Raw genomic sequence first — 26,770 nt, 5'->3', positions numbered from 1 at the left:
CACGTGAGGAGAAGGAAACAGGAGCTTTGCTAAAGCTACTTATCTGAAGACTACTGCATTTTTGTTGCCAGCATTGCTGAGGTTAGCAGGCTCTTGATTTTTTTAAATTTACCCCTAAATAATAAAAGTGTCTAGAACAGCTGGAGTCCAGTCTATTCTGTCCTCTGGCAAGACAAAGACCACATACATATGACCACATACATATGTTGGTAGCAGTGGGATGTTCATGGTCTAAGCGGATGCACAGACAGGAATCCACGCCTGTAGCAGAGAAGAGGAATTTTGTTATTCTGGCTGCAATTACAATAATTAAGTACAGCAGGCCAAAGAGCTAGCCCCACCTGGACAGAAAGGGACTTAAAGTCAGTTAGAGCCGAACAGGCTAGGGTTTTTCTGTTTACTTCCTGAGACAAGGGGGAGTTGTGTTTTGTGTATTCCTTAATAAGAAAAGGAATTGCAGCAAGAGAAGCATCTGTACTGCCAAAGCTTATTAACTGACATGAAGCGATTAGTACAGACCCTCACGAAAGGGCAGTAGCAACTTCAGAGAATGGTTCAAGCTCTATATGAATGCTTTAATCGGCAGCAGGGGAAGCTGGCACAGGTAGCCCATGCAATGCAAACTATCACAACACAGGCAACTACATTGCCTCCAGTCTTGTTTAAAATAAACACAGAAGACCCAGATGTTTTCTTAAGAAATTTCAAGAGAACTGCCCGCATAGATGGCTGGCCGGAAGCCATCTGGACCATATACCTAGTGAATCTGCTTACAGGCAAAAGTCAAGTGGCTTTACAGGCTGACAACCTAGATGGGTGAGCCAGCTATTCCTAAGTCAAAACTATTATCCTGAAAGGGCAGATTGCACTGCAAGACGTACCGACAACAGTTCCAACGTGGCATCCTTTAGCTGGGGAAAGTCTATGAAGTCTTTTTCATTGGCTAAAAGATGCTAGATTGAAGTGAATATAGCCAGAGGTGAAAATAGGCATTGAAGTAGCCAACTAGGTCCTCCTGTATGGGCTGGACCTGCCTATGTGGAAGAGGGTGTGTTGGCACCCAGAGTTCACCCTGGAAACTGCACAGGAAGTGGCTAATGCATTCCATCAGGCTCAGTTGTCACCAGAACTAATACCTGCACAGGGTCACCTGTGTGGCATTGAAAGTGCAAGACCCCAGCAACAGTCCTTCAAGGAGAATAGCTCTGTTTCTGTGCTACAGTCACAGACCCCAGGCCCGCCAACTTGTTTTAACTGTGGAAAGAAAGGTCATTTGGCCAAAGACTGTCTCTTCAAAGGGAACAAATCAATGGACATCAACCTGGTGACATAGCCAGAACTAGATTTTAAAGTTCACACTGGTAAGGTACAACCTCCAGAGGGATGATCACCAACAGGCGTGCTCCCACTGTGGAGAGAAAGCGCATGTTGTCAAAGACTGTCCATGGCTTGAAGATAAAGAGTGGGAGCGCAATCTAGAAAAGCTATATAGCTGTAACTCTGTTGATATTCCTTATTTGGGTCTTAGGAACTTGGTGATCCCAGTTGAACTAGATGAGATACATGTAGCCAGATAATTTTAAGCAAGTACATGCAATGAGATGTTTATTGAATATAAGGGACAAGTTATTTCGATAACTTTACCCAGATAATTTGTGCAGTCACTGGCTTACAGAATATGGATGTGGGTAAGTTCACTTTTAAAGTAACCCTGGCAAAACTCTCTGCACAAGGTAAACCTGTTAATTTGTATGGGGAACTTTTTCTGAGAAAATACATGCATACTTTTTATTTTGACTTGCCTTTCCACTCACCCCCTCTCCACTATGTGTGTAAAATTATGCACATACAGAATGTATGTGTTTAATTTTATGCACATATTAAGCAGGTCATTTTCAAATGGGCAAAGGAGAAGTTACTGCTTACCTGATAATTTCATTTTCCTTAGTCTAGACAGATGGACTCAGGAGCAGTGAGTTATGAACCCCTTCCAGCAGATGGAGCAAACTCATGTCACAGTATATATACTCCTGCAGTGACATCAGCCTGTCAGTATTCTCTTCAAAAGCAACTGTGGACAGACTAGCAAAAAACTTGATTAAAAAAAGTCAACCATTACTGTACTCAACCAACAAGAAATACTGAACTCAAGCAATGAATGTATGTACCCCAATCTAGCAACTGGATGAACACTTGCCAGTAATCCACTGGAACACGTAGCCCCACAGGAAGACCATTAACACAATCATTCAACAGCCAAGGGCGGGAAGCTGAATCCATCTGTCTACACTATGGAAAATGAAATTATCAGTTAAGCAGTAATTTCTCCTTTCCTAGCGTGTAGACAGACTAAGGACCAGTGGAATGTACCAAAACTACTCCCGAACAGGGTGGGAGGCTGCCTGCGGTCTAGTCAAAACCACACATGCAAACTACACATCCAGACAATAAAACCTGGAAAAAGTGCATAAGGAGGACCACATCGCAGCTCAGCAAATGTTGACTGGAGACAACAATCTAACCTCTGCCCATGACACTGCCTGAGCCCTACTGGAATGAGCCTTAAACTGAGTAGGCAATGGCTTTTTAGCATCCACGTATGCTGCCGTGTCTACCTCCTTAATCCAGCGAGTTATTGTAGCTTGCAAAGTTGGTTCGCCCTGCTTTCTTCCACCATGAAGGACAAACAGGTGATCCGTCTTTCAGAAAGGTTTAGAAACCTCCAGATACCGCACAACATGTTTCTTGACATCCAAGGGACACAAGAGGACTCTTTCGCATCTCTTTCCCTATCCAGAGACGGCAGGGACATGGACGGATTCAAGTGAAAATCTGAGACCACTTTAGGCAAAACAGAGGAAACAGTATGCAGTTGTATCACCCCTAGAGTCACCCGAAGTAACGACTCTCAGAAAGACAAGGCCTGCAGCTCGAAAATTCAACGTACAGAACATATCACCACCAGAAACACTGTTTTCAAGGTCAATAAAAGCAAGAAAAGGCTACGCAGAGGTCAAAAAGCAGGGCTCTCCAAGAAATCCAACACCAGATTAAGACTCCTCAATGGAACCGGTAACCTTAAGTGAGGCAGAGATGTTTCACTCCCTTTAAAAAATGGGCCACATCAGGATGAAATGATAAGGATTCACCACTCACCTGGCCCCTGAAACAGGCAAGAGCCGCAACCTGTACCTTCAAGGAATTAAGGGCCAAGCCTTTATTTAAGCCATCCTGCAAAAATTCCAAAATGAGCAGGATCTTAACAGAATGAGGAAGAATACCTTAATCCTCACACCAAGCCTCAAACACTCGCCAAACCCGAACATAGCCTAAGGAAGTGGAGAACATTTGAGGTCATAGCAAGGTGGCAATCACCGCAAAAGAATATCCTCGCTTCAATAAGCAAGCCCTCTCAAGGGCCAAGTCGTAAGACAAAATTGAGTCGGATCTTCATGAAGGCCAGGCCCCTGCTGCAACAGATTCTTGTGTGACGGAAGACAAAGGGGTGTTTCCACCAGGAGTCTTCACAGACCTGGGCCAATCCAGTGCCACCAGGAGCACCATCCCCCTTGGCCTTCGATCCTGCAAACTATTCTGCCCAAAATGGGCCACAAGGGAAAGGCATACAGCAGCCTGTCTTCCGGCCAGATCTGCATGAAAGCATCGATAACCCAGGGACTTCGGATCTCTCCTGCGGTTGAAGAATCGAGGAATCTTTGCATTGCGAGAAGTTGCCAGCAGGTCTAGGAACGGAAGGCCCCAGTGACCCTCTATCAGCTGGAACGCCTCATCTGACAATACTCATTCTCCTGGGTAGAGACTCTCCCAACTGAGAAAGTCTGCTCTTAAGTTGTCATTTCCTGCAATGTGAAAGGCGGAGATCACCTGGAGATCCCCTTCCGGTCATTCTTTAGGTTGGTCTATTTCCTGTGACACTTGCTGGCTCTTGGTTCCTCCCTGCCAATCAATGTAAGCCAGTGTTGTTGCGTTGTCCGACATTACTTGGACTGTTTGATCCTTAAAGCCTTTTGCTGAACTGCAAGCATGCCAACTGGCCCACCAGGGCTTCTAGGCGATTGATGCTCCAGAGGGACTTTTCTGCATTCCAGCGTCCTTGCGCCATTAGAGCGTGACAGTGAGTTCCCAAACTCTGGAGACTTGCATCTGTCATGAGTATCAAGCAGTCCGGTGAGGTTAGGGAAGCATCCTTTCTCAGATGATCCTCCTGCAAACACCACTGGAGATGAGAGCAGATATCCATTGGCAACTGGAGCCGAACCAAATAGTTCTGAGACTGTGGGTTCCAACGAGACAGCAAGGAATGCTGAAGAGAAGCATATACACCCTTGCCCACAGCACCACTTCCAGGGTTGCCATCAAACCGAGCACCTGCAAATAGCAGCACACTGTCAGGTGTATAGTATTCACCAAAAGACGCACCTGCAACAACTTCTGAATCTGAACTTCTGGCAGGAAAACTTTGGCCTGCCTCGTGTCGAACCAAACACCCAGATACTCCAATCACTGAGATGGCTGAAGACTGCCTCTTTGCCAGGTTCACCACCCTGCAACAAGAAGACCATCTTGCGAGTCACAGGGCGGCTCTCTTCCAGAGACTTGGCTTGAATCAGCCAGTAGTCCAAATACGGGTGTACTAGGATTCCATCTTTTCTCAACTGTGCTGCTACTACCACCATAACCTTGGAAAAAGTTCTGGGAGCGGTGGCTAGACCAAAAGGCAACACCTGAAACTGATATTGGCACAAGGTTTCCATGTGAAAATGAGTCACCCGCCAATGACAGTTGACTCCCTTGAGATCCAGGATGGGACAAAAGGAGCCCTCCTTCTTGGACACAACAAAATAAATGGAATATCGCCCCATGCTTTCTTGAGATGTAGGCACTGGAACCACAGCCCTCAGACTGAGAAGCTTCGACAGCATAGATCCCACTGCCTGCTTCTTCTATGGGGAGTGACAAGGAGACACCATGAACACGTCCTAAGGAATACTGCAAAATTCTAGCGTTTATCCTTCTCATATCATCTCCAGGACCCACTGATCTGATGTGATCAATACCCAGCTCTGATAAAAGAAAGAGAGGCATCCCCCTATTTCTTGTTCCCGAGGGTGGGTCGGCAAACCTTCATTGTGAGGCACGGGAGGATCCGCTACCCATGCCCGCTCCCCACTTAGGCTGTCTGGGACAAAAGGGCTGTAGGGACAAAACCGATGACCCCTCATATCAAAGGGGCGCTGCAACTGCTTCTTATCCTCCGGCAACCAAGGAACCGGAGATTCACCCCACTTACTGGCCAATTTCTCCAATTCGCTCCTAAACAAGAGGGAGCCTTTAAAAGGCAATTTCATAAGATTAGCTTTGGAGGTTGCGTCAGCCAACCAATTTTGCTACCAGAATTGACGCCTTGCTGCTATTACCGAAGCCAGTCCTCTAGCCGAGGCATGGACCAAATCGCAGTCTACATCTGCTAAAAAGGTGGCGGCAGACAAAAGCGAGCCACAAGAGCGCAACAGAAAGCTATCTGTAATGTCATCACCGCTGCTTCAAAGACTTGCTTAATAATGGCCTCAATCCTCCTATCATGTACATTCTTCAAGGCCACTCTTCCCTCCCTCCATGGGGATAGTCATCCACTTAGAGATGGCACAAACAAGTGCATTCTCTTTCAGAAAATGCAGATGCTCTCTTACCACTGGATCCAGGGATTACAGGCCTTCCAATGTCCAATCCCCTTTGAAATTTGCCTCTGGAGTGTCCCATTCAAGATCAATCAATTTTTGAATGGCTTCCATAACAGGGAAAAAACAAGAGGCTTTGCACAAGGAAACCAAAATGGGATTTTTCTTTGGCTCAGACATGGAAGCTGCCCCAGGCACTACCAGTATCTTCAAGGTATGGGAAATCAGGGCCAGCAGTTCATCTCTGTAAAAGAACTGCAACATAGTCCCATACACAGTTCCAGTCCTAGAAGAAGTTCCCCATCTTCCAGAGAGTCAGGATCTGCCTCACCGTCAGTGCCATCTGGGTTCCTGTCGGGATTACCCATAGCTAACCGAGGTGTGCTTCAGCACGTAAACAAGTACCGGAAGAGGGAGGGGCCACCACCTGAGGATCTGACCTAACAGGATTGGGCGGGGCTGAGGAATGCGCCTGAAGAAAGGATTGCAATCCTTGAAAAAATTCTGCCCAAGAAAATGCAGAAGGATCCATTTCAAAACCAGAAGGAACCAGTGTGGGGCCTACTCAGCTACTAACCTTGGTGGAGGAACCAGTCAAGGGAGTTCCAAGGTCAGGCATTCTTTAACCAGGACATCATCAGGCTGGGAAAAAACAGGCTTAGCAAAATCAGAAGAAGATAATTCTCCCTGAGCCTCTAAGCAGCATTGGAACAGGTTAGAGGGCACTCCAGGCTGAGATGCCTGAATAAGACAGTCAAAATAGAAAGGCACTTAGATTTCTTGGTGACCAGCGCCATTAGTCCGTTAGTACACTTAACCAGCTGAAAAAAATGTAAGCATACAAAATTTATGCACACAAAATGTTAGGCGCCCCAAGTATATGCGCCATATAACTATGCGCACTAACACAGTGCCAAACCTGGGCGCAGACCAATAGGTTTTAGAATGTGCACACAGGTAGTGCGCCCAAAAGAAACTGGGCGCACAATATGGGCACGCAGCCAGACCCACTGCACACATCGACGGTCCTGTAGAGGCAGCAGAACGCACAGAAAAGTGCACAAAAATTCCACCGTGGCCTACCATGCAGCGCATAGGAAATAGCCTAACACGGGGCCTAGCCCACCTGGGCTGCTCAACCCACCAAGCTCCCAGTTCCCTTAACCCCTCCAGGAGTGGGAATAAATGTTGGAATGATGCGCTGAGCATGAAGACTAGAGGAAATCCTAACAACCCTTCTACTCTGTCTTTGTTTCTCTCTTTTTTTTGACACTTACCTGAGCTCAGCCTTTACCAGCTGAGTACAGAGATGGTCTCCGGCTGTGGGGTAGAGGGCATCTGCCATCACCGCCGCACTCGGCTTCTTGCATCCGCTGCCTTTAAGCTGTACAATCAGCTAAGTCCTCACCGGCAAAAAACCAGTTACCAGACCAAGGCACACATCTGAGGGACAACGGAAATCACCTTAGGAATTCTCAACTAGGGGAGTGACCATCTGGTATCACCAAAGGAGAGCGGGGCTTTCTTTCTTTTCTTAATAAAATTCTCCTTCTAAAATATGAAGCAATCCCCAGCATGGAGATGCACGTCCACCATCTGCTGGAGTTGGAGAATACTGGCAGGCTGTCGTCACTGTAGGAGAATATATACTGTGACAACAGTTTGCTCTGCCTCCGTCTACTGGCAGAGGTGCATAATCCACTGGTCCTGTGTCCATCTCTCTACACACTAGGAAAGTACTGTTTTTACTGTAGTCCATTTGAAAATTACCCTCTGAAAGGAAAATTAGTTCTTACCTGTTAATTTTCGTTCCTGTAGTACCACGGATCAGTCCAGACCGTGGGTTGAGCCTCCTTTCCAGCAGGTGGAGACAGACTAAAACTGAAAGGGTGTCCTACATGAGGACAGAGCCTATCCTGTAACCCTTCAGTATAACCATTGTCAAAGCAGAAAATAACAAAACCAGAATAGGATTAAGCAAGTAACCATAACGCTCAAATGAGCAACTGTAGAATAATGTAAGAAACAAGGTATGACTATACGCTCTTGCATATACTTGGTATTTGAACAACCAAGGCTTCCGGTGTAATTGCTCAGTATTCTTGCAAAGAATGAAGTATCAAAAAACTGCGAATCTGCAGAGAAAAAGCTTCGAGAAGACAGAATAGAAGACAGACAGGGAAGGGCGTCTGGACTGATCTGTGGTACTACAGGAATGAAAATTAACAGGTAAGAACTAATTTTCCTTTCCCTGTACGTACCCGGATCAGTCCAGACCGTGGCATGTACCAAAGCTTCCCTATCCCGGGTGGGACCGAGACAGTCCCGCTCGAAGCACTTGCCGCCCAAAGGAACCAAAAACCGGCGCTTGTACATCCAGATGGTAGTGTCGAGCAAAAGTATGCAGGGACATCCAGTGGCAGCTCTGCAAATCTCTTGCGGAGAGACCGATTGGCTCTCCGCCCAGGAAGTAGCCTAAGAACGTAGCGAGTGAGCCTTTAAGCCCTCCAGAATTGTCCGACCTTAGCAGAGATAAGCCAAGGAAATGGCTTCCTTCAACCATCATGCAATAGTGGTCTTAGAAGCCGTCTTGCCCCAATTGGGACCATTCCAGAGGACAAAAAGATGGTCCGAGACCCGAAAGTCATTGGTGACCTGAAGATACCCGAGTAGAACGCGTTTGACATCCAGTTTACGAAGGTCGCCTCCAGCGGTACCCGCAATTTCGTCCGGAGAAAACGCTGGAAGCTCTACCGATTGGTTGACATGGAAGGCGAACACCACCTCCGGAAGAAAAGAGGGCACCATTTTGAGAGAGACACCGGAGTCGGAGATTCGCAAAAAGGGCTCCCGACAGGACAACGCTTGAATCTCAGAGACCCGCCGAGCGGAGGCGATCAAAACAAGGAAAATTGTCTTGAGCGTAAGGTCCTTTACCGTAGCCCGACGGAGAGGTTCGAATGGAGCAGAACAGAGGGCCCGGAGGACCAGATTGAGACTCCACGAAGGACAAGTATTGCGAGCGGGCGGATGCAGGTGTTTGACTCCCCTCAAGAACCGAACTACATCCAGGTGAGCCGCTAAAGGATGATCCTCGACCTGTCCGAGAAGAGAGCCGAGAGTGGAAACTTGTATGCGGAGAGAACTGAAGGAGAGGCCCTTTGAGAGACCCTTCTGTAGAAAAGAAAGAACTAACGAGACCGCGGCGGAGCGAGCCAAGACACCTGACTCCTCACAAACAGTCTCGAAGACTTTCCAAATGCGCACGTAGGCTAGAGAAGTCGACTGCTTTCCGGCTCGAAGCAAGGTGGAGATGACCACTTCCTTGTAGCCCTTACGTCTCAGATGCCACTGTTCAAAAGCCAGGCCGATCGCTTTTGTCTATACGGGCCCCTGCCGCAGTAGACGAGGAAGATGGCCCAGCTGCAGAGATCCGTCCGTCGCCAGGTTGACAAGATCTGCGAACCATGGCCTGTGAGGCCACTCGGGTGCTACCAGGACCACTGGTCCCCTGTGGAGTTCTATTCTCCTGAGAATCTTTCCCACTAGGGGCCACGGAGGAAACACGTACAGAAGGACGCCTGTGGGCCAGGGAAGAGCCAGAGCATCCACTCCCTCCGAGCTGTGTTCCCTCCAGCGGCTGAAGAACCAATTGGCCTTGTCATTGCGCATGGTCGCCATTAAGTCCAGGTGGGGGGGGCCCACCTGCCGACAATCAGATCCATGGCTGCATCAGAGAGTTCCCACTCTCCTGGATCAAGCGATTGGTGACTGAGAAAATCGGCTTGAACATTCTCCTTGCCCACAATGTGGGAGGCCGCCAAGCAATGCAGGTGTCGTTCTGCCCAGGCGAAGAGACGGTTGGCTTCCAGGTCTACCAGGTGACTGCGGAGGCCCCCCTGACGATTGATGTAAGTCACGGTGGAGGAGTTGTCGGACAGTACTCGCACCGCTTTGCCACGTATCAGGGGCAGAAACTACTGCAGAGCCAGACGCACCACCCGGGCCTGCAACCGATTGATGTGCTAGCGAGTCTGAATGGGCGACCAGACACCTTGAGTGGACCAGGACAGGAAGACCGCACCCCAGCCCAAGAAACTGGCATCCATGGTTATTATCGTTCACTGTGGAGGCTGAAGGGGCATGCCCCGGAGAAGATGGGGGAGCGAAAGCCACCATTGCAAGTCGGCTACGGTAGAGGCTGAGAGCAGGAGGACTATGTGGAACAGTTCCGACACCGGCTGCCAAAGGGATAGCAAAGCTATCTGTAACGGTCCTATTCTGTATAAGCTCCATTGGCTCCCGATTAAATTCCGAGTAAAATATAAGGTTCTTTCTATAATTCATTCATTAATTTATGATCAAGATTCTACATGGCTTTGTACATCTTTACGATTGTACAAACCAATGAGACATCTCAGATCATTATCGCAACACTTGCTTGATGTCCCCACAGTCAGATTAGCAAGACTTAATATGACTAGGGAAAGGGCCTTTTCAGTGGCAGGGCCGCTGTTGTGGAATTCTCTCCCTAACACCTTAAGGCAAATCTCCAGTCATAATGAATTTAAGAAGGCAGTAAAAACTTATCTATTTAAGATTGCATATGGTCATCTTGAAAATTGAATATCCCACCTTACAAGCCATGTACTCTGCAGTTATTGACTGTTTGATTATACACTTATTAGGAACCTGGATTGTATAAATTAAAGTTTTAGGCTCACTTATTTCCTTTCTCTCTTTATCTGTTTTTGTAAAAAATTAGTATATTTATTTTATGAGTAGGGATTTTGATGGTTTATTGTATTTTTTCTTTCTGTGCTTCTCTAACTTTTTGCTGATTAGATTGATTTTATTTTTCTAATTTTTATTTTATTTTATTTAAATTATCTTTTTGTTAATTTGATCTATATAATTGATACTTGTAAACCGCCTTGATCAAACTTGTTTGAATAGACGGTATAGAAATATTTTTAAATAAATAAATAAATAAATGAGCAAAAGTCCAGGGAACTAGATCTATGGTGGAAGCCATAGACCTGAGGACCTGCAAATAGTCCCAGGCCATTGGCAACGGCAATGAGAGCAGATTCCGAATCTGGCCGATTAACTTGAGGGCCCGTGCACAAGGCAAGAAGACCTTGCCCACTCGGGTGTCGAAGCGGGCTCCCAGAAACTCTAACTCCTGGGAGGGCTGAAGGTTGCTCTTGGAAAAATTCACTATCCACCTGAGAGACGCTAGGAGGGCTAATACCCGATTCACCGCCCGATTGCAGAGAGACTCCGACTTGGCCCACACAAGCCAGTCGTCCAGAAAGGGGTGAACTAGCATGCCTTCCTGACGAAGGGCTGCCATCGCCACCACCACCATGATCTTGGTGAAGGTGCGAGGTGCGGTCGCAAGGCCGAAGGGAAGGGCCCGAAACTGGAAATCCCGGTTGAGGATGTGGAAACGAAGATACTTCTGGTAATCGCAGTGAATCGAGATATGGAAGTATGCCTCTGTCAAATCGAGTGAGGCGAGGAACTCTCTGGGGCGAACCGCCACAATGACCGCACGCAAGGTTTCCATGCAAAAACATGGGATCTTGAGAGCTCGGTTGACCCGTTTGAGGTCTAGGATCAGTCAAAAAGCCCTGTCCTTCTTGGGCACCACGAAGTAAATGGAATACTGGCCTGCGCTGAGCTCCTTTTCCGGGTCCGGGACAACTGTGCCCAGACTCAGGAGTCTGGCGAGGGTTTGCTCTAACGCTTCCCGTTTGGAACGCCCACAAGGGGTGAATAGAAAGAGATCCGGTAGGTCACGAACAAGTTCGAAGGCGTACCCGTCTCGTACAATGTCGAGGACCCACTGGTCTGTCGTGATTTTGACCCATTCCTCGAAAAAAAGAGAGAAGCGGCCTCCCAGAAACGGGATCGAGGAATGGGCTGACTGACCTTCATTGAATGGCAGGCTTAGGGGTGGAGCGCGCAGGCTGGCTCTCGTGAAAGGGCAACGCCCACGAAAGGGCTGCGACCAAGACTGAGACCGAGAAGAATAACCCCTCGAGGAGCCACCCCTTCCACGTGGGGTATACAGTCTCTGTTCCTGAAAACGAGGACGGGAGGGTGTAAAGGAGCGCGACTGCTTCAGACGATCATCCGGGAGCTTATGGACCTTATTTTCTCCCAAGGAATCCATAAGTTTCTCAAGGTCCTCTCCAAACAGCCCTTTGAAGGGCAGTGAGTCCAGCCGTGCTTTGGAGGACGGGTCAGCCGACCAATTGCGCAGCCAGAGGAGTCTCCTAGTGGACACCGCCGAGGCCATTGCCTACGCCTGAACACGGAGGAGGTCGTAGAGCGCATCAGCCCTATAGGCAATGACGGCTTCCAGACATTCGGCCTTCTCTGCCTCTGCCGACGGGAGGTCCTGGGCGCCGAGTAACTGTTGGGTCCACCTAAGACCTGCGCGCAGCATGAGACTGCTGCAGGCAGTCACGCGGACCCCCAGAGCCAGGACTTCAAAGATGCATTTCATATGCGCCTCGAGCTTGCGGTCCTGTCCATCCTTCAGGGCCGTCGATCCCTCCACAGGAATGGTGGTGTGCTTGGTTACCGCGGAGACGTAGTAGTCCACGGAGGGATTTTTCAACATGTCCAAACATTCCTCCAGGAGGGGGTAGAGCTTGTCCATAGCCCGCCCAACTCGGAGTCCCGCTTCGGGATCCTCCCATTCCTGCAGGAGCAAAATCTTGTGCATGGAATGAAACGGAAAAGCGCTTGCCTGAGCCCTGAGTCCCGCCTGGACCGGGTCCATATTTTTTGGCAAGGAGGCCATGAGGGTATCTGCGGGGGGCCCCTCCAGCCCCAATTCCTGGAGTACAAAGGGGATGAGGGGCTCCAACTCCTCCCTTTGGAACATACGGAGGACCCTGGGATCATCCCCCTCCAGAGGGGGAAGGGTAGCCGCTGGATCAGAAAAGGGATCGGGATCCGGAAGGATCGGATCCACTGGGGGGGTCAGGGGGGGAGGGCACACCCGGGACCACCCGCAACAGGAGAGACCCCGGAGGCTCCGCAGCCGGGCAAACAGTCAACGGCGCGAAGCGTGGAATTTTTACCAGGAGGGGGTCGGGGGGCTTCCCCCATCTCCTGTAGGCTAGCTAGATAAGATTTATGCATGAGGAGGACAAATTCCGTTGAAAAACGAGCCCTGGATTTCCCGGGGGAGAATGAGGGGGAGGGGGGCCAGGGACCACGTCCTAGCAGGCCTCGGGGCTTAAATCGGGGAGTAAATCGAAAAAAAATTTGGGCCCCCTGCTGCTGAAAAATCCAAGATGGCCGCCGTCCCCGGGCTTTGCCGACCCGGGAACGGCCTGGCCATGTGGTGGGGATGCGATCCCTGTGCTAAATTTGCCTGCCCTGCTGAGGAGGGGCCTTCCCCACCCGGCAGGCAGGCAGAGCAAAGTCCCTCTCGCGAAAATCGCAAAGAGGGCAGCCCAAAGGCAAAGCAGGCTGCCGGCCGCAGCTTGAGGGAGCCGCTCTGAGAGAAAAAAAAGTTAAAAATAGCTTTGATTGGCAGCCCGCCGGCAGGAGTGAAGCAGGGGAGAAAAACCTGCTGACTCCTGCCTGTCTGGCTACCGGTTCAAGTCCCGGAAGAACCAAAGGCAAAAAAATATAACAAAGTGCTGTAAAAAAGTTAAAAGAATAAATTTTAAACTTTGAAAACTTTAATCTTTTTTTTTTTTTAAACTGAGCACAGCACTGGGCGCTAAGCCCCCACGGCAGCCAGAGGAGGGGGAGACGAGAACTGAACCACCAGACTCGGTCCCCACACCTGGAAGCATGTACGGACTCAGGCTATGCTCCGCACAAGGGGCGAAGTCCCCCTGAGTCTGGCAAGAGCCAGGAGACGGTATCGTCTAATGCACAGAAAAAAAGCCTGACTAAACTTTTTTTTTTTTTTTAAAGAAAGAAGAGCCAATCCAACACTAAAAGAAGTACTTGCTTGAGCCAAGAAAAGAAGGATAGTCAACTAACTAGCCGAAATCAGGAGACCGAAGGGTGAGCTGCATCACCTGCTGGAGACAGACAAATACTGAAGGGTTACAGGATAGGCTCTGTCCTCATGTAGGACACCCTTTCAGTTTTAGTCTGTCTCCACCTGCTGGAAAGGAGGCTCAACCCATGGTCTGGACTGATCCGGGTACGTACAGGGAATGGTTGTGTTTAGTCTCTCTATCTTGACTGGATCATAAGCTCCAAAGAATAGGGACTGTCCATTATAAGAGTAATTTTAATGTAAAAGGCTTTACCCGGAGAAATGTCCTTTTATAAAATTGGTCACCCAATATGTGGGTAAAAGTGCAAGCGTAAGGCAATTATGAACATACTTTTACCATTTGGAAGAGATGGTTTTGGGATGAGGTCTGGGAGAAGTTTTCATTTATGAACATACTTTTTGATTTTAAAAAGTATGCATGTAAACTTTAATGGCAAAAGTACCTGTATCAAATAGCAGATATAATTCTGTGCAGTTTTGTGAGGTAATTTTCAAAGCGAATTTATGTGCCTAAGTTTGTTTTGAAAAGTGGTATAACTTGTGCATTTAACAGACCACAAATGTATGCAGGCTTTTACAAAATTACCTACATATGTCTCTGTACAGCACTACATTCACCTGGTATGTGCTACAGAAATTATTTTATTAATAATAATGGTTTCCTAGTTTAAGAATGAGGCACAAAATAGATATAGAAACTTAGCACACACTACTGGAATAGCTACTCCAAAAAGAGTTTTGATTACGAAAGCTCTATGACAGTGACATCTAGTTGACAGCTAAAGATCAGCACTAGAAGTAACTTCTGAATGAACTGCTTATACTCTACCATGGAAATAGGCAAGCCAGAAATTTTGATAGGTGAGCAAAGCTAGAGTTCTCAGAACCACAATACAAGCTGAGCTGAAGTGATTAACAGACAAAACGAAGAGTAGGGGAATCCTGACCAAAATTAGAATAGGCATTTTTTAAAAAACAATAGGAAAAAATAAAGCTATAAATCACCAAAACTGTATTTATTGTTAAGTTGATTAAATTTCTGGTTAAACAAATTGTCTTAAATAATTGCTATGACAATCTAGATCACAGAAAAAAGAGTGTTAAGGCTAAGTAATCATTCAGAATTTTAAATAATCAAGAAAAAAAATGAGAAAAGAACATGTGAAAGGTGAGCCAAAAGTAGTCACTGCTGATTTTGCCCATTTTTCCCTGCCTAAAAAGACAGTTCTGTGTTGAAACTCAGCTGCATCAGGGGTTTTTTTGGCTAGCTTTTCACATGATTTTTTTTTTAGTTATTTAAAATAGGTGAATGATTAAATAGCCTAATACAACAATTTATAACAGTCCATTAATACTATCTTATCAGCGATTTTGTTAAACTAAGTTTTGATGATTATGCTTTTATTTTTTCACATTAAAAAAGACAGAATTCCACTCTATATTTTGCTGGATCACTGCATAAGTCTATATGTGGATATGACCATCAAAATATCAAGGTCACCAACTGCATGTTACTGGAGCATGACTAATGTCTATTATGTACACTGAGGATCTTCTCCATGAGAGATGACTGGAAGTCTCCAATCCCACACCTGACACTGACTCAATATTTGGTTGATATAAACTAGCTTAACAAGAGAATAAAGCAGAGTTACTTGCCTATAATAGGTGTTTCTCAGAGGACAGCAGGATGTCGGTCCCACACATGGGTGACAGCATCTGATGGAGCCCAGCACAGAAAACTCTCTGAGCATGCAACATACCACATGTCTACGCGGGGTCCCCTAGTCTTATAACATAGAATTAAGTATATAAAAACAGAACAAATCCACGAAGCAGAAACCCAACTCAATGGAGAGGTGGGTGAATTTCATGAGGACTGCTATCCTGCTATCCTTGAACAACACATGTTCCAGGTAAGCAACTCTGCTCTCTCTGAGGACAAGCAGGATGACAGTCTTCACACATGGGTGAATACCTAGGTACAGGCAGCTCACCCCCCCTCCTCCCGACAAAAAAGGTGACCAACAAAACAGGTGCCAACAGGCATAATAGCAACAATGTTTTGTTGGTAATAGGAGGGGAGCAGCCTGAACAGAAAGAACGGGCCCTAGGCGGGAATAGAGTTGGGTTCTAAACCTTAAACAAGTTCCGAAGGACAGACTGGCCAAACCTGCTGTCTTGTCGGCCATCCCTATCCAAACAGTAATGAGATATGAATGAGTGGATAGAATTCCATGTCACAGCTCTGCAGATCTCCTGTATGGGGATTGTTCACAAGTGAGCCACTGATGCTTCCTTGGCTCGAACAGAGTGAGCCTTGACATGACCCCCAAGATGCAAACCGGCCTGGGCATAACAAAAGGAGATACAGTTTGTTAGCCAACTGGAAAGTGTCTGCTTGGCAATGGTGATCCCCAGCCTGTTCTGATCAAAAGAAACAAAACGTTGGGTGGACTGTCTTTGGGCTTCTGTCTGTTCCAGATAGAAGGCTAAGGCTGTTTTGCAGTCCAAACTGTGCAGAGCTTGTTCATCTTGGTGCAAATGGGAAAGAATGTTGCCATGATAACGGACTGGTTAAGAAGTCCGACATTACCTTAGGCAGGAACTTAGGGTGTGTGCGCAAGACCATCCTATTATGAAAAAATGTAGTATAACGTGGATAAGTCACTAAGGCCTGGAGCTTGCTGACCCTGTGCACTGAAGTGACCACCACCAAAAACAAGACATTCCAGGTCAGGTACTTCAGTCCACAGGAGCACAGCGGCTCAAAAGGAGCTTTCATCAGCTGAGCCAATACCACGTTGAGGTCCCAGGACACAGCAGGAGGCCTTAGGGGAGGCTTCAATTGAAGCAGCCCCCATATGAAACATACAACTATAGGCTGTACAGAGATGGGATTACCTTCTACACCATGATGATTCATGCCAATTGCACTCAGATGAACTCTAATGGAGTTGGTTTTAAGACTAGCTTTGGAGAGGTGTAGAAGGTATTCAAGCAAATTTTGTGTAGAGCAGGAGAAATGGTCTAGGGCCTTTTGCTCATACCACATGGAAAATCTCCTCCGCTTCAGTCCATAAGACTTTTTTGTGGAATGTTTTCTAGAAACCATGAAGACATGAGACACATCATCCAGGAGATGGAAGGGATGTAGAATCAACCTCTCAACACCCAAGCTGTGAGTTGGGATGCTGTAACCTGCCCTGATCATGGGTGATGAGATCTGGGGAAGTCCTCAGTCTGATCGGTTTCTGGATGGACAACTCGCGAAAGAGTGGAAACCAGACCTGCCTCAGCCATGGAGGGCTATGAGGATCATAGTCCCCTTGTCCTCCTTGAGCTTCAGCTATGTCTTTGCCACAGCAGAACTGGGGCTACATGTACAGGAGACCCTGGCCCCAATGAAGAGCAAAGGCATTCGAGGCTAGCTTGCCGTGTGTCCTGTAAATGGAGCATAACTAAGAAACCTTCCTGTTCAAAGGAGCTGTGAACAGATACACCTTTGGGCTTCTTCAGAGGCAGAAGATCCGATTAGCTACCCCTTGGTCCAGAAACCATTTGTGGGGTCTGAAGGAGCAACTCAGTCTGTTCACTATCCCTTTCTCCGAACCGGCCAGATACTTGGCTCTCCAAGGGGATCTCGCGTACACCGTGCGATCCTGACATATCAGAATTATTTGAAAACGTGAAGAAAAGATTTCCAAAGAAGCAGAAAACAGAGGCGCCAAGCTTCGCAGTAAGACACTGGATTCAGCGGAAAAGAAGGGACTGAGAGGACACTGAGTGTACGCGTGGTATGTTGCATTCTGGAGCCTGCTCAGAGAGGCTCAGTCAAAGTTCTCCATGCCGGGCTCCATCAGTTGATATCACCCATGTGTGAGGCCTGCTGTCCTGCTTGTGCTTGGAGAAACCAGCGTCCTTCTGTTTAGCCATATTGCTTAAACATTTTTTCACAACTTTCAAATGATGCTGATTTGTTTCTCACCAGTGTTGGCTTATTCTCTGTTAATGTCAAAATGAAAATAATCTATTTCCCAAATTTTAGTGGCTCTTACTCTTGGCCTTCTCAATTCTAATCTGTTTTCTCATTCTTTTTTTCATTTAAGTACTTAGTTTCCATCTGCCTTGGTTCTTCAGTCATACTTTTATTTCCTTTTTTCTTTGTCTCTGCAACAGTTCTCCATTTCCTCATTTTCTCTCCTCAGCTCATATCTCAAACCTCTTTCCCTCTAGTTTATAGTCTTTACAGCCTTCCTTCCTTCCTTATATCCTTACTCCCTTCCTTATCTATCCATATCCTAACCCCATTACTTCCTTCTCTCCTCCCATTAGCCCTCTCCTCCACCTGCATCCTCCCTTCCTCCCTTTTGGAAACTGATTCCTTTCCCTCTTTGTACACCCCTTGCTGCATCATTACCCCTACTGCTGCCTTTTTGCCCTTGCTCCTGTCTCTCAACCAGTGACTTTGATTTCTCCTCTTGTCTGCTTGGTTTCTTCACTCCTGGGTTCTTCCACTTAGGAAGCTTGTGATCTATTAAGTTGTTTTCCCTGTACCAACTGACTTTTCCAAGCACCAAAAAAACAGCATGCTGGCTCTGTGGTACATAACCTTGCTAAGCAGAGGCACATGGTACTAGCATGGGGACAACTACACACAGTTGGGCAAGCTCTGGGGAATCAGTGAGACTGACAGCACTAGCTTAATACGTGGAACACTCAAAATTCAGGGACAAGTGGAATAACCTTAGGTTAATTTGTTGTCGGTTCCTCAATTACGAGGATAAGTCGAGTCAGACTTTGCCAAACTCTACTGTTACATAAGGCCAGCACTATAACTGGCTTATATGGAACAAAAAAAAATGGGAGAAATATCACTCCCCACCAAAAAAAAAACTACTAAAGGTCAAGTGGGCTGGAATCCTGGTAAGAGACAAATAGGAGACCTATGGCAAAAGATATGGCAGGGTATTATATGCAGGTAAAATAGTATAGGATCAAATTTTAAAAGCACAACTTGGATTCCAGTTGGCATTTATTGTTTAACTGTTGTCTGATGATTCTTTCAGATGAGTCTAATCATGATGAATTTATAATTGTTAGCCTAGGAAATTTACTAAACTACCACAGTAAAATTCTGAAGTCATTTATGCAGTGACTCACGCCTGATAGTGTGCTGTGAACTGCTATCACAGTATTGTTCGTGGCTTTGGGCAATTCAATGTGTGAAATACTACTGCCTGAATTTTGTTTAGGAGTTAAAATTGTACCTTAGGTGGAAAGGTCCTTTCATACATTTTCTTCCACAACTCTATGGGTGTTCGTGCATGTATCTGTCCAATATCTCTTTCCGAGGTTGAAGGAGAACCTATAGATTACAATTTGAAGCATTAAAATACATCTACAAAGCATAAAGTCAAAATTGTTTATCCATAACACGTGTTCTTTAAAACCAATAGTTCACAGTCACACAAGTGAGTCACATGACTGGTGTGGCGCTGAAAGCATGGCTACATCCAGGGCTTTCTGTAAAGGACTAAAGGCCTTAATGTTTATGCATTAAAGTTTCTGCATTGCTATGGCCCTGTAGTTCCCCTTAGTTCTATTAATACAGCTTTGACTGCGGAAAGAACAAAGCTAAAGGAAAGACAGGTGGATTTTTGTAACTCGTGAATTGTTGCTTACTTATTACAGGTAAGCAACTTTGCTTTCTCTGAAACAAAGCAGGCTCATTAAACCACACAAACAGGATTCCCTAGTTAAGGGCTATTATCAACAAAACCATGAGAAAACAACCACCACCACCAAACATCAGGAAACAATCAGGCCGATACAGTAAAATTCGCGGGAGAATGGGCGAGCGCCCACTCTCCCGACACACGCACAGGCCACTCTCCTGTGCACGTGATTCACTAAAAAAAAATATTCAAATAAGGGCCCGCGGTAAAAAGAAGCACTAGGGACACTAGTGTGTCCCTAGCGCCTTTTTTTTTTTTTTAGACAGGAGCGGCGGCTGTCAGCGAGTTTGACAGCCGACGCTCAATTTTGCCGACGTCGGTTCTCAAACCCGCTGACAGCCACAGGTTCGGAAACCGGACACCGGCAAAATTGAGCATCCGGTTTTCAACCTGCGAACCGCAGGCCAATTTAACATTTTTTTTTTAAATTTTTAAATTATTTTTAACTTTTGGGACCTCCGACTTATTATCGCCATGATATTAAGTCGGAGGGTGTACAGAAAAGCAGTTTTTAATTGCTTTTCTGTGCACTTTCCCGGCACCGGGTCACCTTTGGGTAAGTGCTAATTTCTGAAAGTAAAATGTGCAGCTAATAGGGCCATCAGCATGCATTTGAATGTTGCGGGCACTATTAGTTTCGGGGGGGGGGGGGTTTGGACGTGCGTTTTCGACGCGCTAGCTTTACCCCTTATTCAGTAAGAGGTAATAGCGCGTTGAAAACGCACGTCCAACCCCCCCGAAACTAATAGCGCCCGCAACATGCCCGCTGGAGTGCACTGTACTGTATCGGCCTGAATGTTCTTTGTAGACAGCAGGATGAATTAGCCATGACCCATTTCTTTAAACTCATAGAGCTTTTGCTCTACTGAGCATATGTGGGAATTCTCACACGGGTGTTGCCTTGTAAGTCTCTCAGTTGAATTTAGAGCTAAGTCTAGCAAGGTAATCGACTCTCTAAGGAGGCAGATAGGTATTTAACATGTCTAATTCATCCTGCTGTCAATGGAGAACACCATTTATGGTAAGCAAATTTGCTTTCTTTGTCAACAAGCAGGGCTGAATTAGCTATGACATGTGGGGACTCCCAAGCTGAGGGTTGCAGCGGAGCATTTAATAAATAAGCAACCTGGACCCAAATATGGGGAGTAAACTACTGGTTGAAGAGGCTACACTAAACTTCTTGTCCAAATTTACTGTCACATCTTGATAGATTGTCCAGATAGTAAAGGGATATGAAGGTGTGCTACTGCTCCAAGAACATTCACGAACATGATGGTAGTAGTGATGGCGGCCCTCAGAAGAGAAGGGATACTGGTGTATCCATACCTGGACGATTGGCTCATTTGGGCGAAGCTGGAGATGGAAGCACCTGGAGTCCATGGGCTGGGTGATAAACCGGGCGAAGAGTCATCTGAAACCGTCCCAGTCCTTGGATTATCTGGGAGCACGGTTCGACACTTGGTTAGACAGGGTGTTTATTACCCCAGAAAGAGTGCTCAAGTTACAGTCGCAAGTGGTTCGGCTGAGGGACCTGCCGATCCTCAAGGTCTGGGATTATTTGCAGGTGCTAGGGTTAATGGCCTCTGCTGGATATGGTGCCATGGGCCTTTGCACACGCGTCCACTACAGAAGACACGCCTGTCCCATTGGAATCCGGTGTTGGAAGAGTTTCAACTGCCTTTGCCGATCCAGGAGGAATCTATATCCGGTCTCTCATGGTGGCTGTCGCGATCCAATTTGGAGAAGGGAGTAGATCTGGAGGTTCTGGACTGGGTGGTAGTAACCACGGATGCCAGTATCAGCGGTTGGGGAACGGTGTGCCAAAGATCGGCTGCCCAAGAGCAGTGGTCCCCGATGGAAGCATCCTGGTGAATCAACATCTGGAAACCAGGGTGGTTTGGAGGGCGCTGTTGTTCTTCCTCCCTTAGATTCAGGGACAAGCAGTACGTGTGTTCTCAGACAATGCGACGACAGTGGCCTATATCAATCGGCAAGGTGGAACAAAGAGTTGTTTGGTAGCTCAGGAAGTTCACAAACTCTTTGCCTGGGCGGAGCTTCTTCTAGCAGCTCTTGCAGCCTCTCACGTAGGAGGTGTGGACAATATGCAGGAGGCTTATCTCAGCAGACAACAGTTGGATCCGGGGGAATGGGAGCTGTCAGCGGAGGCCTTTGCAAGTCTTCAACACAGGTAGGGAGAGAGCCCCAGTTCGATCTCATGGCAATGAGGAAGAATGCCAAGGCAAGCAGGTTTTTCATCCACTGAAGGGAGTTTGGCTCCACAGGGATAGATGCTTCTGCTGTATGTCTTTCCTCTATGGCTGCTTGTAGGTGGGGTGTTGTGGCGCATCAAGTAGCATCAAGGACAAGTGATCTTGGTAGTGCCGGAGTGGCCATGCCGGCCATGTTTTGCGAATCTAGTTCAGCTGTTGGCAGACGGGCCCGTTCAGTTAAGCCATCTGAGGGAAGTACTGCGTCAGGGCCCCATCTTGTCAGAACAGGCAGATTGCTTTTGTCTAGCGGCCGGGCTTTTGAAAGGCGATGTTTTCACATGAAGGGGTATTTCTACTCTTCTTCAGGCTAGACAATCCTCCACTTCTTTGGCTTATATCAGAGTTTGGAGAGTGTTTGAGTCCTGGTGTGGAGTGCATGGCGAGGATCTCTTGCAAGCAAACGTTGTCCAAGTCTTGGCCTTTTTGCAAGAGTCCAGGTTGTAGCCTTGGGTTGCTTCAGAGGGAGATTGCAGGGCCGACCCTTAGCATCTCATCCGGACGTAGTATGTTTTCTTAAAGGAACAAAGTATTTGCGGCTTACATTCTGTAGACTGTGTTCGTCCTGGAATTTTAATTTGGTTTTGCGAGTACTGTGTGGTCCTCCTTTTGAGCCTTTGCAAAGGGCTTCTTTGAAGGACCTTATCCTGCTAATTTTCGTTCCTGGAATACCACAGATCAGTCCAGACAAGTGGGTTTATATATCCCTTCCAGCAGATGGAGGCATAGAACAGAACTTTGAGGCACTGCTACTTAACCAAGAGTGCCACCTGCAGTCCCTCAATATTGACCTGTACCCAAGCCAAGATGTCTAAAGTATTTATTAGGTTATTGTTCCAATTATTAACAAGTTCACTGGGATCGGAATTCTGGTTATTGATGGGTGGAGTGAAATTTTCTATGAACAGTTCTGGATCAATATATTTGCGATTCATAATGGGGGCTGGGGAGCAGTAAACTGATTTTTCAGATTGTTCAAGTTTGATCGTAACTTTTGTGATATGGTGGTCTGCAGGGGTGCAGGGTTATTGGTTAGCACTCCAGGGGGACAGTAGGTTACACAAAGACTGAAAGCTTGGCCTTCCAGTAGTAGTAGTTCGAAGGCTGATGGAAGGTTGGGAAAGTGAGTAGAAAAAGAGATAGATGGTTTATGAAATATCACTATTCCACCACCATGTCCGGAAGGGCGGGGAAGGTGTTGGAAAGAATAGTTTGGTGGGCAGGTAAGGTTTAGAAGCGAGTTGTTACTAGTGTTTGTCCAGGTCTCGGTTATGCATAGGTAGTTACAGGAGTAGTCTGATAGGATATCGTATATAAGTGTAGTATTTTTCTTACTTGATCTTATGTTTACTAAAATCAGATTAATAGATGTCTGCTACTCTCTTTAATATCTATCTTGCTCCACTGTATAAATTACTTGCTGGTTTAGGCATAAGTTATAAGATCTACATTGATGACATCCATTTTTTTAATTCCATTTCCCTCATCATGATCTGTTACCATCTGTTTAGCAACTGTTAAATGTTGGTTATTTCACAATAAGCCTGCGTTAAATGTCAGCAAAATGGAAGTGATAATTTTGTGCAGATCTTTCATGTCTGACTTTCCTACAAACGGCTAAATTTTAAAAGCCTGGCACACGCAAATACTGGGAGATATGCGCGTGGCAGGCTGTGCGTGCGCAGAGCGCATTTTGAAGACAGCCTGGCCACGCACGTATCTCCTGGTACGCATGGAAGTGCCAGGCTCTTTGAAAGGAGTGGGCTGGGAGCAGGGTCGGGGGGGGGGGCAGGGGCCAGCTGGGTCAGCTTGTCCCAGGGAAGCGCGCACCAGCAGTCAGCCAGCACGTGGAACTTACTGCAACTCATCAGAGCAAGTAAGTTTAAAAAAAAAAAGAAGGTAGGAAGAGGGATTTTAGGGGTTGGGGAGGAGAGGGGAAAAGTGTGGCAGAGTAGGTAGGAGGTTAGGGAAGTTTCCTCCCAGTCGGCTCCTTTATTGGAGCCGACTGGGAGGGAACTGGGAATAGGCTGTTTGCATCGCTGCATGAATTTTTTAAAATTCACCCACCCGCACATACGCATGCCGATATAAAATCAGCATGCGCATGTACACACGGGTATTGAATTTTATAACATGCATGCAGCGACGAGCGCACATTATAAAATCAGCGTGTCCATGTGTGTGCGCTGGGCACCATGCGCACGCATCTTTAAAATCCACCTTTTAATTTACATTTGAAGGTTAGAATATTCCTATTGTAACACAGGTATGTAATCTAGGGGTAATTTTCAATACTTATCAATGCAAGCCCATGCTCGGATCATAGTGAGGGCAACACTTTTTAAACTTTGGTTCCTTGGCTGATTAAATCCACTTCTGGCATCCTATGATTTTTGTACCATGCTGCAAGCTTTGATTCTTTCTAGGTTAGATTATTGTAACTCTATCTATATTGGCTTTCATGCAAACATGCCAAGGGCCTTACAGATTGTGCAGAACTCGGTTACCTGCATGTTGACTGGGACTAGTAACCAAGAGTTCTTTAATCTTCTCCACTGGCTCCCCGACCCAGTAGAGGGTCAAATTTAAGATTACTTTACTTCGTCACAAAACAATCAATAGTACCTCCATAACATTGTTGAATTTTATTCTATGTATTTACCACCTCTTGCGTTCGCTGCATTCCACCCATTGAAGACTTCTAGAGGTACCCTCATTGTGGTCTGCACATTTAGGTGAAACTCACAAGAGTGCCTTTTCAGTCACAGGTACTCTATAGGAACTCTCGTCCTGAGCAGCTTCGCCTATTAACTTGCATCAAGCTTCTGAACTTGAAAATTAATGTTTATGTTGGCTGAAGCCTGCTTATTGATCTCTGTGAGACCACTAAAGTCTTTATTTTGGTTATGTTTGTGACTGTTATTTTGAGGACTAGTTACTGGTTTTGGCAGTACTATTGATTTCTCTCTGGCTGCGCATTCTGTTTGATAGATTTTTTTTAATGACTTAATAACTGGAGAGAGGACACTAAAGAAATTTACTATGACAGCATTTAACTTTCAAAAGGGTGACTATGATAACATGAGGAAAATGGTTATGAAAAAACAAAGGAGCAGCTGCAAAGGTTAAGGGGTAGATTTACAAAGGGATACGCGCATACCCCCCGAAAACCTACCCCAAACCCACCCTGCGTGCGCCGAGCCTATTTTGCATAGGCTCGGCGGCGCGCGCAAGCCCCGGGACGAGCGTAAGTCCCGGGGCTTGCATGGAGGGGCGTGCCGGGAGTGACGCGGTGTTTCGAGGGCATGTCCGGGGGTGTGGTTCCGGCCCAGGGGCGTTCCGGGGACGTGACAGCGGCCCTTGGACCAGCCCCCGGACCGGAACATGGAGCGCGGCAGCTGGCCCGGCGCACGCAAAGTTACGCCTGCTTCGAGCAGGCGTAACTTTCGTGATAGAGGTAGGGGGGAGGTTTAGGTTGAAAAGGGCCAATTCTCTATACTTGCTTCACCCATTTTATGTTTATCCAGGTTACTTCTACCCTGTTCATTGTAAAACAAGACTTTGTCTCTGTTATTTTTTGCTGGTTGTAATGTAAACCGAAGTGATAATGAATCTTGTTAATTGAACCTCAGTATATAAAAAGTTATTTATAAATAAATAAATAAATAAATAAATAAATAAATAGACAGGGCCGGGGGGGGGGGGGGGGGTTAGGTAGGGGAAGGTGGGGGGAGGGCGAATGCAAGTTCCCTCCGAGGCCGCTCCGATTTCGGAGCGGCCTCGGAGGGAACGGAGGCAGGCTGCGCGGCTCGGCGCGCACAGGCTGCCGATTTTGAGCAGTCTTGCGTGCGCCAACCCCAGATTTTAATGGATACGCGCGTATCTATTGAAATCCCGCGTACTCTTGTTTGTGCCTGGTGCGCGAACAAAAGTACGTGTGTGCGCAGATTTATAAAATCTGCCCCTCAGAGTTTACATCAGGCATGGACCTTGTTTAAAAATACCATCTTGGAAGCCCACACTAGATGTATTCCATGCATTAAAAATGGCGGAAAGAAGGCTAAACGACTACCAGCACTTTTAAAAGGTGAAGTGAAAGAGGCTGTAATAGCTAAAAACATCTTTCAAGAAATGGAAAAAGGATCTGAATGAAGAAAACAGGCAACAGCATAAGCATTGGCAAGTCAGATGCAAAGCATGGATGAGGAAGACAAAAAGAATTTGAAAAGAAGTTTGCCATGGAAACAAAAATAATAAAAATAACTTTTTCAGGTACATTTGAAGTAAAAAGCCCATGAGAGAGTCAGTTGGACTATTAGATAATCATGGGTTGAAAAGGGCACTTATAGATGACAAGGCCAAAGCAGAGAGACTAAATTAATTCTTTGCTTCAGTCGTCAACCCATGCCAGAAAATATATTCAAAGGTGATGATTTAAAGGAAATGAAACAAGTCTAAATGTTTCTGGAGGACATTATAGGGCAAATTGATAAACTAAAGAGTAGCAAATTACCAGGACCAGATAGCATACATCCCAGAGTGCGGAAAGAACTAAAAAATGAATTTGTGGGCCTGCTATTGGTAATTTGTAAGCTATCATTAAAATCGTGTATGGTACCTGAAGACTGGAGGATTGCCAATGTAATGCCAATTTTTACAAAGGGATCTGGGGTGATCCAGGAAACTACAGACCAGCGAGTGATGTCTTTGCCAGGCGAAATGGTAGAAATTATCATAAAGAACAAAATTACTGAGCATACAGATAGCCATAATTTGGTGGGACAAAGCCAACATGGATTTAGCCAAAATAAACCTTAACTCACCAATCTGCTACAATAATGAATAGAGTGGAATGAATCGGCCTTTTACTCTTTCAAAATAAATAAACATACGGATAAAGATTAACCAGTTGGTATATGGTATATGGATTTCTAGAAAGCATTTGACAAAGTCCCTCATGAGAGACTTCTTGGGAAATTAAAAAGTCATGGGACAGAGGGCAGTATCCTACTGTGGATTGCCAAC

At 46.4% G+C, this 26,770-nt stretch overlaps 1 protein-coding gene across 1 annotated transcript in view; it reads right to left on the bottom strand.

The window, feature by feature from the left end:
• The window catches only part of DYNC2LI1 (dynein cytoplasmic 2 light intermediate chain 1), a 200,980-nt gene that overhangs the window by 58,981 nt on the left and 115,229 nt on the right, over window positions 1-26,770 (bottom strand). Inside the window, exon 11 of the mRNA XM_029593329.1 lies at window positions 19,011-19,108. Within this exon, the coding sequence (XP_029449189.1) occupies window positions 19,011-19,108 (98 nt within the window). The remainder of the gene's footprint in view (window positions 1-19,010; window positions 19,109-26,770) is intronic.

Source organism: Rhinatrema bivittatum, chromosome 3 (assembly GCF_901001135.1).
Source record: "Rhinatrema bivittatum chromosome 3, aRhiBiv1.1, whole genome shotgun sequence".
NCBI lineage: Eukaryota > Metazoa > Chordata > Amphibia > Gymnophiona > Rhinatrematidae > Rhinatrema > Rhinatrema bivittatum.
The sequence above is the reverse complement of the archived record's forward strand: the minus strand, read 5'-3'. Positions and strand labels throughout refer to the sequence as shown.